The sequence below is a fragment of the Eulemur rufifrons genome, chromosome 7, assembly GCF_041146395.1.
Source record: "Eulemur rufifrons isolate Redbay chromosome 7, OSU_ERuf_1, whole genome shotgun sequence".
In the NCBI taxonomy this organism is placed as follows: Eukaryota; Metazoa; Chordata; class Mammalia; order Primates; family Lemuridae; genus Eulemur; species Eulemur rufifrons.
Genome location: NC_090989.1, coordinates 208,663,381 through 208,675,664, shown reverse-complemented (window position 1 = coordinate 208,675,664; position 12,284 = coordinate 208,663,381). Strand labels below are relative to the sequence as shown.

Here is a 12,284-nt window from a genome sequence, read left to right as displayed (position 1 = left end):
AACTATGGAAAACAAAAACATAGACTAGGAACATTTTTCTGCAAAAATCAAAGAATTTATTAAAAAACAAAATGGCCTCTATAGAACAAGAGCAGAAAGCAAACATATTAGGACAAAAGGAAGAAATAATAACAGAAGATGGGGAGTAAAAGTGAGCAGGCAGGCCAGGCACAGGCACTCATGCCTGTAATCCTAGCACTCTGGGAGGCTGAGGTGAAAGGATCCATTGAGGTCAAGCGTTCGAGAGAAGCCTGAGCAAGAGCCAAACCCTGTCTCTTCTAAAATTAGAAAAGATTAGCTGGGTGTGGTGGTGGGCACCTGTAGTCCCAGCTACTGGGGAGGCTGAGGCAGGAAGATCTCTTGAGTCCAGGAGTTTGAGGTTGCTGTGAGCTGTGATGACGCCACTGCCTTCTACCCAGAGTGAGAGAATGGAGACTCTGTCTCAAAAAAAAAAAAAAAAAAGTGATCAGGCAGAGTTCAGGAAAACAATGGAGAAAAAAAATCCTGAAAATGAAGACCTCGGCAAAACTGTAAAGGTTATGGAGATCAGGATTGAAGAAATAAACCAAGCAAGATGAATGTGAACAAAGGAGATCTGAAGTGTTAGAAAATAATAGCCAAAGAAGATTCGATATACTCATAATTGATGTCCCTTAAGAAGTTAACTATTTAATGGAACAGGAAAAAAATGTTAAAAATTTTAGATATTTCTAGAAAGAAGAAAACTTAATCCATGGGTATAATTGAAAGTCTATAATATGTTTCATGGAAAATTGATAAAGAATTATTGATAGTAAGATATAGCCTAGTAAAGTACTTAAGATCTAAAGCAACAATTATCCTTGCTTCAGAGTTCTTCACATCAGCATTCAACACAGCTGGGTTCACTGCTTCCCAAGTGAGGTGAGAAGGGCATCTGCACAGGAGGGCAGCTGAGCTTGGGGTGCCTAAGCCTAGACAGGATTAATAGGGGAACCATATGGTAGCAACCTGGCACTCTGTGTCAAGAGCCTAAGTAGGGTGAGAAAGGAGTGTCTATGGGAAGGCAGCCTAGTGCTGGGTTTTGGAGCCTGAAGGTGCTAAAGCATGACGAAGAGGGAAGTATGGGGTGTGGGAGCCCAGACAGGGTAAGGAGGGCATACTCAATGTTGGAGGGGTCTGCCACAGAGTGCTGGAACCAAGGTAGATTCATATAGGCAGCTGTGTGCAGGGCCATCAGAGACCCAAGCCAGGTAAAGAGAGCATCTCTATATGGGGTGCCCTGATGCAGGGTTTCAGAGCCTAAGCATGTTGAAAAGGGTGTAGGGTTTCAGATCATAAGTGAAGAGGTGTCTGTCAAAGAGGATAGGACAGTATGGGATGCCAAAGCCTAAGCAGGAAGATGAGGGTGTTTGAGTGGAAAGGTTGGTCCCATGTGGGGAATTGCAGCCTAAGCAGATTGAGGAAAACCTTCTGTGCAGAAACATGTCTTGGCATGGGATACCAGAGCTTAGATAGGGTGAGGAGTGTCTCTTCAGGGATGACCTTCCGAACGGAGTGGAGGTCATGGTAGCCTTGGTATGTCAGTAATAGGAGATTGTAGTGGGCTGAATGATGGCCATTGAAATATCAAGGACCTAATTCTTAGGACCTGTAATTATTACTTTATTTGGGGAAAGGATCTTTACAGATGGGATTAGTTTGAGGTACTTATGCTGAGATAATCTTGGATTATATGGGTGGGCCCTGAATATCATCATAAATGTCCTTCTAAATTGGATGAAGATTTGACACATAGAAAAGGAGAAGGTGACATGAAGACAGAGGGAGAGATTGGCATGATGCAGCTGTAAGGAAGAACATGCCAACTGTCATGAGAAGCTGGAAGAGGCAAGGAACGATTCCTCCAGAGTCCCTGGATGGAGTGCTGCCGTGCTGACGTCTTGACTTCAGCCTGCTGAAACTGATGTTGGACTTTCGTGAGAGAATAAATGTTGTTTTAATCCACGCAATTTGTGGTAATTTGTTACAGCACCCCTAGAAACTAATACAAAGACTGATTACGTATAGGGAAATTGATCCCATATATAAATGAATTATGGAGTGCCAAGTTTCTCAGAATTGGGGAGCTGAGACACTGAGTTGGGGAACTGAAAGGGAGAAGACTAGATTGAACTGTGTGGTATTGGATTGAAATTAAAGGTATGGATGTAAGTACATAGCTTCTAATATATAGATTGATATAGACATGTAAATATGTATATGTATGCAAATATATGTATATCCATATAACTACATAACTTTCTAGGTCTGTCATCTAGAGAGCCTGGGAACAGTGATACTCCACTAGAAGTGAGCATGCTAGCATCCACCTCTTGTTTACTAAAGACCACTGTCGACTAAATGGAACTAGACCGTCTTGGAGAACTGGCTAATTCCAGAGCTGGACAGGATAGGAACAATGTGAGCCTAGAACATTTTATTCCAGAAGTGAGTGAACACTCAAAAAATGATAGGAACATATCAACTGGACATAGACAATAGCTTGGAGAGGTACTCACACAGGCCAAATTTGGGAAAACTTGAATATCAAAGTAAATAATTCTGACAGATCATAACTTGTTGACTAAAAGAGGAAGCCATCTCATACGATGTAAGTAAATGAATGAATGGACAGTTTAATGGTGATGAGCATATTTATGTGGGTGACCCCTGAATCCCATAAATATTTATTAATTACAAAGGTGAAAGGGGTAGAGTAGCTACAGTGAAGTGGCCTATTGGACATCCCCTTAATCAAGGGATTAAAGTTAACATCACTAACAGTGAGTCACATCTTCACTTTGCTGATAAGATGTGGTGACAATATAGCATCACTTCTGTGATATATTCATAGTTTGTATCTGATCATGAGGAAACAAACCCACATTAAAAGGCAGTATACAGAATTACTGGTCTGTTAGTTTTCAAAGATGTAAGTATCATGAAAGTCAAGGAAAGACTCAAGAACTGTTTCAGGTTAAAGGAGAGTAAGAATGATTTTGTGATTTTGACATGAATATGAAGAACAGTTTGTAAAACTTGAATGAAGTCTGAGGATTAGGTGATGGTAATTGATCATTTTTCCTAATTCTGATGGTTGTATTGTGATTATGTATGAGTTTGTTTTTTGTAGGAATGACATTGAACATAATAGAGGGTGTTTTGGTATTGACTGCACTTGCAACTCAACTGTAAGTTTGAGATTGTGTCCAAAGAAAAAAAAAGTTCACCTTAAAGCAAAAAATTAGATCAATAATATGTTGATGGTTTTGATATGTGAATAGAAAAATGATGATATATCCATACAATGAAATACTTACCAGCAATCAAAAGAAATGAAGCACTGATAGATGTAACATACTGGATAAATCATAGAAACGTGTTGAGCAAAAGAAGTCAGATATAAAAGAGTATGAACGTATGATTTCTTGTTTAAAAGTAGGAAAGACTAATCTATAGAGACAGGAAGTTCATGGTTGCTGGGCATGGGGGAATGATTGACTGGGAAAGAGCACAAGAAACCTTTTGGGGTGGTAGATATGTTTATGTTGATTGTGATACTTACATGATTGTGATACATGGTCGTATGTATTTTTCAAAACGTTGAACTGTATATTTAACATTTGCATTTTATCATATGACCATTATACCTCAATAAAATTAGAAAAGGGATACACTACACATGTACCCACAGAAGAAACTTTTGGTAGTGGTTAATTCTCAAGCAATAAACTGGGGACCATAAGTGGACAGGAGTATACCCTTTGTTATATACCCTTTTCTTGTGCTTGAAAGTTTTTAAAATTGTTTGTATGTATTACCTATTAAAACATGTACACTCAAAATGTTAAAATATGTAGATTTGCATCTGACAAGTAGAATATTGAGGCTGACAGTTGGGGTTTAATATTGTTTTATAACATTTTTTAACTGTGATAAAATATACATAAAGTAAAATTTATCACTTTTACCATTTAAAATGTTCAATTCACTAACATTAAATACATAGACATGTTGTGCAACTATCACCACCATCCATCTCTAGAACTTTTTCATCTTCCCTAACTGAAACTCTGTACCTGTTAAACAGTGACTCTCCATTTCCTCCTCCCCAATCCTCGGCAGCCACTATTCTACTTTGTCTCTATGAATTTCACTATTCTAGGTCCCTTATATAAGTGGAATCATATATTATTTGTCTGTTTGTGTCTTGCTTATTTCACTTAGCATAATGTTACAACTTTTTATAAAAGGAAATCAAAGAGCCAGGAAGTGCAGAAAAACATACCTGAACCTCAGCAGCTTCCTCTTTGTCTGCCAGAATTCCTTCTAACTTCTAAGCAGCCAAAATTCATTATTTTAATAAATCTAACTATAAATTGCCTTTGTAACTTATGAGAGATGTATTGAATAAATATTACATAATGTCTATCTCTTCTAACACATTTCCAGATCTTTATTTTGACATCTAATTTACTTTTAGAATAACTTACGTTGCTCGGGAAAACCAAAGCACATTGCTACTATAAATCTATTATCTTTTATCTCCTGGTGGGGGGAGGGAAGGGTGAAGAGAACTTGGTTAATGGGTACAAAAATACAGTTAGAAAGAGTAAGTTCTATTATTTGATAGTACACTAGGGAAACTATCCTTTATAATTTGTTGTGTATTTCAAAATAACTAGAAGAGAAGAATTAGAATGTTCCCAATGCAAAGAAAAGATAAATATTTGAGATGAAGGTATCCCAGTTATCCTGATTTTATCATTGCACATTGTATACATGTATCAGACTATCATATGTACCCCAAAAGTGTATACTACTATTATATATCAAAAGGAAAGCTTTTATCCAGTGACCTTGTGCTGTTGGTAGTACTTTTTTGCTATTAGTAATGAAGACCAGTGATCTAACAGGAATTTGAATAACTCATATACTTTAACACATTGACTGCTACACTAGAAAAAAAATTTTTTTCCCTGGGGCGACGGTATTTTATTAAAACAACACAATCCTTTCTAATTTGTTTCTTTTTATTGTTTTCTGTGCATGACTTATGTGCTTCGCAATCCACGATTTTACAATTGTCAATATTAATTGTTACAATAGGAACATCAACAAGATTTTCACGAACCAACTGCAGAGTTTTGCTTTACACAGCCCTGGGGTCAAAACTAGCTTGAGTTAAATACAGCTCACATGGCAGTCAATGTGTTAAACCAGTGTGTCATAATGTTTTTGGAAACAATAGTTACACTTTTACTATTTTATTTTTAAAAGAGTATTAGTGTGAGGGGAAGATAATCTTATTTGGCATTCTTGTACTAAGAGTGATTTTTAGCATTTTATATATAAAGTATTTTAACAGGAAAACCAAGATAATTTTTATATACCTACAGGCTTATAAAATCAGAAGGAAACCTAGAAATTATCTTGTCTGATCTGTATCCAGTTCAATTCAGGAAAAGTTTATTGAGTACGTGCTAGGTAGGAAGTGGTGTGAATGATACTGCTTTCTGAGCTTAGTTCGTAAGGGACATCAGAGTCCATTCAGGTAAAACAGTCTAAGATAAATAATGTGGAAGAGATATGAAGAATAATGGGAAAATATTAGATCAGTTTATTCTGGGAAGGGTTTGGGTCTGATAAAGTTTTTCACTTTTCATAGTTTCTGTTACCTTGAAACCAAATGCAAACTCCTACTTAGGTTTTAGCCCCTTTCCTGCTCAACTTTAGTCTATATCCTGAATAACAGCTTTGATCTTTTATTATATCTTGGTTCTTACCCTCTTTTCTAGTCAAGCAACTTATGATGTCTTATATAGTATGGTTACTAAGTCCCTGAGATTCAACAACAGCTGAGATTTAAAAATAGCTTATTAGTTGTGTCTGTGATGGCTGAGTGGTTAAGGCATTGGACTCGAAAAATAGCTATTAGGAACCACTTTGACCATTAACCATTAACATGGGCAATGTCCAGAAAAATGCAGGGAGAAATTTTAAATGTATGTTGAGAATGGAGAGGAGCATACAGATATCTTCTTAATTTATACATAGAAACTTTGTTTCCAGTCTATTTGTATGCATCTATTTTTACTTGCTCTGTTTGGAGACGTTAGGACTTGGAAAATTGCAGCTCCCTAAGGAAAAAAGAAAAGGAGTTATACTCTCTGTCCTCTAAACTTTTAATATGCTTGGAAAACTTTGTCCTGACTAATATTTTATACTTTGAATGACTAACTTCTCATCATTTAGGTCTTTCTTTAGACTTTACTTCTTCTAGGAAGTCTTTCTTCTAATTTTTCCAGGGCTTAGATGTTCTTGTTACATACTGGGCTTATCCATACTGAATTATAATTGTTTATTGTATTTGTCTAGACCAGTCTTTCTCAACTGGGGCTTCCCAGGGACATTTGACAATGTCTGGATATGTATTCAATTTTCACAATAAGGGTTTTAACATAAAGGATGCTACTGGCACCTAGTGAGAATAGGTCAGAGATAACTGGTAAACACTCTGCAATGTTCTGAACAGCTGAATTAGTTTTAGACATTAATGTTGTTTTATATTGCACTTTTTAATTTCTATAAAAATGAAGGTAGTACAGAACATATTCATTTCCCGTTAATATTTACTTCTTTCCCTGGTAATGAAGCTTTTCATGAATGGCTATTATCCATTTAATTTTCTACTTGTGGTATAAGGCCTAAAAATGTATATATTAAGAATAAAAGTATTCCTGGATAATAATTTTATATGCATGTTAGAATACTTTGAGGGAAAATAAGAGTAATGTACTATTTAAGCATCTGGGTTCTGTGCATTTATCATAAAAGGCCAAAATGTACCCATATTGGTATGGTAATAGCATTAGCACTACTACTTTTATGTTAGTTCTAAATGAAACCAAGTTCCTGCTTTCAAAAGAGCTCAGAGAGAGGGGCAAGTGACATAGCCCAACACAGGGGCAGTGTATGTACAAAATACTAGGGGAGGACTGAGGAGAGAGCATTCAAGCTGTGTCGAGTTTACCAGGCTAAGAATAAGGAGTAGGTTTTACAGGTAGAGAAAATAGTTCGTGTAAAAGTAAAGCATGGAGAATGTGACATTTGTGAATCATTGTGCTTGCTTACAGCTTATGGTGCTTAGGGAATAGGGAGTGTTAAAAGACGATTTTCAGAAAAAGGTAAAACTGTGACTCTCATACAGCTATAAAAATGTTAAGGATTTTGTTAAACTTAGTCAATGAGATGTTATAACTTGTTTAAATGAAAAATTTAGCAGTCTGTCAGTTACCGACAATTTGTAGATTTGTAAAATAGTTCCTGTAGAATCAATCTGACAATGCATAGTTTTCCACTGGAGCACAAAATTTTTTCTGTAGGAGTGGCAGAAAATTGTGAAGCACCTTCCACTGTCCTACCTATACTGTGTGTACTAGAGAGTCAACAAAATTTTTGAATTAGCAAAATGAAGTCAGGCTGTGTTTTAGATAAAACAGTCAAAGTGGCAATACACAGGATTAATTTAATGAGAGAGGAGTCAATACAGTTAGGCTATTGCTATGGTAGTAGGAATGAGAGGAAGGACAGATTCAGTGAACATTAGGAATTAGAATCCTTAAGACTTACTGATTGATTACATAAAGCAATGATGGGTGAGAGGAGAGAGTTCTAGCTTAAGCAGTTGTAAGGATAATGGGTCATTTTAATGAGAAGGGGAATTTAAGAGGAGAAGCAATGTGAGAGGGGAAAGATAAAGCTGGTTTTTGGACATGTGCCTTTTGAGGTGATATGGCATACCAAGGTAGAAACATTATTATGCAGTTTGAAATCATAGGTTTGGAACTAAGAATAAAGATTGTGAGCCAAAGATTTTAGTTTGGGAATCATTAATTGAATTGGAATTTGTATTAAAATAAGTAACTTCAACCTGCTACTTAGGCAGAACTTAATAAGGAGAAAAGGAAGAAGACCAAGAACCCTGTGGAACATCTTTATTTACATAATCCTAAAGAACAATTATGGTGTATATCTCAGTGATTTTATTATAATTTGATTGTCATTCTTTTCATTCTTAATAATGACACCTGTTTAATTTTATCTTTCATTGACATCTGAAACTATATTTTTTCTTAGGTTATAACCTATTTGTAGACCAGCAGAACTTTGAATCTGAAATTCTTAATCACGACTCATTTCAGGGGTACACTTTCTCATTTTAGATCTCCAATTGAGAAAGACTTGGTTTGGAGTTTTGCACTATTGTGAAAAGTGACATCACCATTGGACAGAGAATGGGAAAGAGGAATTCACCCTTAGGTCTCTTGTAACATTTTCTGTAAAACATCGTGGGTTTCTGTAATCACAACTCTGAACTAAATATGTTCCGGACTCATCACGGACTGAGGGCTGTGCTGCTCTGCTATTCTAGATTATTACATAGCTAAGTTTGAATTGATTGTGTTGTTCAGTAATTGAGGGGAAGAGAAGTTTACATTATTTGTGTTCCCATTTTACTTTTTTTTCATAATTTCATGGTTAATATAGCATTTCCTCTTTTTTGAGAGAATATGTTGACCCCATTTTATCCCATTCTTGTGATTTTGTGGGAGAAAACTGCCTCCATCTCCACTACCACCACCATGTAGGTAGAAAGTACAATTTTAGGTTACTAAATCTGCTTATTTCCTTTTTAAAAAATGTACATACAGATACATTAATTGTAAATTATGAAATCCATTTATAGGATCTTGTGATTAGAATTTGGAAAGGCTTTTAAAACTTGCATTTTTCTTTTTATATTAATAGCATTTGTGGTTTAAAATTAAGAGAAACTTTGAAAAATCTTAACTTTTTTTTTCTTTTTAGATCATCCAATTATGATGGGTTTTGAGCCCCTTGTTAACCAGAGACTACTTCCACCAACTTTCCCTCGATATGCGAAAATAATTAAAAGGGAAGAAATGGTCAATTATTTTGCCAGATTAATAGATAGAATAAAAACTGTCTGTGAGGTTGTGAATTTAACAAATTTACATTGTATACTGGTAAGTACAAATCTCTATTCTGGAATATTACTTTGGTTTGTTTCTTTTCTTTTTTTTTTTGAGACAGAGTCTTGCTCTGTTACCCTGGCTAAAGTGCCATGGCATCAGCCTAGCTCACAGCAACCTCAAACTCCTGGGCTCAAGCAATCCTTCTGCCTCAGCCTCCCGAGTAGCTGAGACTACAGGCATGCGTCACCATGTCCGGCTAACTTTATATGTATATATTTTTTAGTTGTCCAGATAATTTGTTTCTATTTTTAGTAGAGACGGGGTCTTGCTCTTGCTCAGGCTGGTCTCAAACTCCTGACCTCGAGCGATCTTCCTGCCTCAGCCTCCCAGAGTGCTAGGATTACAGGCGTGAGCCACCGCACCTGGCCTATTTCCTTTTTAATTGGTACAGAATAATTATACATATTTATGGAGTCACTTTAGTTTAATAACAGAGTAGCTGATCACTTTTTGGACACTGGCTATCCCAAGGGTGATCTTACTTAACAGATCACCTATTAATAATAATACTGCTTACCCATTTTCTTTGATAGCTAGAAGATTAAGTGGTATATACATACATCTATGCATTCTATTTAATCTTCAAGGATTTTATACTATTCATTTTAGAGATTAAAAAGTTAAATTTTAGAGAGGTTAGATGATTTACCCAAGTTTTAAGAATGGAGTTTGAACTCTGCATTCTGTTTTCAAAACCTTTTGTACAAATACACATACATATATGTAAGTATGTATATAAGGATTTTTACATATAAAAATGATATCATGGTGTTTGGTAACCTTTTTTTTTTTTCCTAATCTCTGTATGATGGACATCTTTCATGTCAACAAATATACATTTTGATGTTATTTTAATGGCTGTATGGTGTTCCATTATCAGCATATATTACACGTTTTTCCAGTTTATTCATATTAAATTATATTTAGGTCATTTTCAGTGTTTCACTGTTACAAACAATACTTAAGATGAACACATTTGTAGGTAAATCCTTATGCCATGTGTTTCCTTCCCCCTTAGGACAAATTCTGAAAAAGGAAGTTGCTGGGTAAAAGAGCATGCACATTTTGAAGCTACCATATTTTGGATCAATCCCTTTTATATATTAAAATATAGAGGAACAAGACTTATTTTGGGAATACTAATATATTCAGGGATTGAGGTTTTTAATTGGTAAGGTTATAGTGACATATATAAGGTTAGTAGGAGGGTAAATAATATGCAAAATATTACTGTTCTTAGTAAGTATGCTAATGTGTGTTGCCTAACTGCGTAGATAAGCATTTGTTGTTAGCGTGCACGCTCAGATATGTAACTGCTTCCTCTGGATCATTCCTCTGTGAAGTCTTCCTTTCTGGTTGCAGGTTGCCCCTGTACCTGTGTTCCCTGAGATCCCAGAATATCTAGTTTATATTCCTAGCATTTAGCAGCAGTCTCTGGGCTATAGTTGATGGTCAGTAAAGATTTGTGCTTTTGTTTATGCTCTTTCTTAAAATACCCTTTTCTTCCCTTCCATTAATTCTTTGTCATTAATGCCCAGCTTAAATCTTCATTCCTTAGTGAAACTTTCACTGATTATGCCTTTATTACTTTCTTTTGTGTTTGCTTTCTTTTTAGTAGTTTGCTCTTATTCCATCATAAGAATCATAGCATTTTAAAGGTAGGAAAGATTACGTAGACATAAATCTGTTATTTTACAATCCATCTTACAGCTAAACAAAGTAAGGTTCAAAGGACTTGTGACCATAATGGCATATTGGAAATTAAAATAGAGATTTTCTATTTTTCTTTTTTTTTTTTTTTTTTTTGGTGAAACATCAGAGTCGAACTACAGAGGTTTTCTTATTCTTTTCTGCCACATCTACTTTTCTGATGATAATTGTCACATGGATATAGATTTGTGTTCACCTGATTAATTGTAAAGTCTTTAAGTGTGAACAGCCTGTTTTATTCTTTCATATCCCATAGGGTTCTTAATATATATTGTTGTTTTACCAGTTCTATTCTTAGTAGACAAATGGACTTTTTTTTTTTTTTCTTAAATAAATAAAACAAGCAATGGGGCTGACCTGGGTCTTGATGGGCTCCTGATATGGAAGGCTAAGTTGTCTGCCATTATGCCAGTCACTTTCACCAAGCCCTCTAAGGAGACTATGGCCCATTCCAGATACCTCAGGAGACTTACATTGGTTCTAACCAGGGTAGGTAGCGGAGGCATTGTCAGTGATCCTTTGAACGTTTCTCAGCAAGCTGTAGGATATCAAAGAACTTGATCACATAGATGTCTGAGTAGGTTTTTTTTTCTGATTTTTTAGCTCCCTTACAGCTGACTTAGGATTGAGAAATGGGGGGTGGTTTTGATAGCCTTTGAAGGGGCAGAATCATAGACTTCTGATAGATGCTTTTTGCCTTTCACCCACATCAGTACTTTTGCCTTGTGCATAAGAAGACTGAGCAGTAGTTCCAGGAGGCCTTTTTACTCTGGTACCATGTTGTTTCTTTAATGTACATTAATAAAAGTGTTGAGAATATTAAAGGAAAAGGGCTTTCTTGTGTTGTTGTTTCATTCGTTTATCAAGTATCGCAGGCCAAAGCAAAGAGAGAACAAGAGAGAGTTGTCAAAATCTTGCCCACCTACTGCCAGTTAAGTATTTCCATCTTTTCTGACTCTACCTGTTAACCCTGTGTTTAGCTCTCTGTATAACACAGAGCATATCTGAAACTGTTAGTATTAATCAATCCTTTTGCATCAAAATTTTCTTGGAGCTGGTATCTTTAATCTGTTTTCCTTGACTGTATATTTAGTAGGTTCTCATTTTTAAATGAATTACAGAACAACTTTGTGACTGATCTCCTACCTGTTCATATAAATAACCATTTGGCTCTTTGACTATATATCCCATTCTTTTCTCTTTCTTCTACTCTACATTCTTACTCAGTTTTTACTGTTGGTTCCTGATTATTTCCTTGAATCTGATCTATATTCATAGCTGTTCCTGGTCCTGTAGTTCTGTGGTCCCCTCTGTAACCAGTCACTACTTTTTTTTTTTTAAGGTTTTTTTTTTATTATTTTATTATTTTTTTATTTCAGGATGTTATAAAGGTACAAACATTTTGGTTACATTTTATGTCTGTGCCTCACCCAAGTGAGGATTAGAGGCCCTCTGCAATGCTCACCGCATCCATTAGTTGTGAGTTTACCACCC

At 35.7% G+C, this 12,284-nt stretch overlaps 1 protein-coding gene across 2 annotated transcripts in view; it reads left to right on the top strand.

Annotated features, from left to right (window-relative positions):
• Positions 1-12,284, top strand: part of NAA35 (N-alpha-acetyltransferase 35, NatC auxiliary subunit) — a 93,567-nt gene that overhangs the window by 50,638 nt on the left and 30,645 nt on the right. For both annotated transcript variants that reach the window (XM_069474066.1, XM_069474067.1), the window contains exon 12: positions 8,893-9,071. In XM_069474066.1, the coding sequence (XP_069330167.1) occupies positions 8,893-9,071 (179 nt within the window). The remainder of the gene's footprint in view (positions 1-8,892; positions 9,072-12,284) is intronic.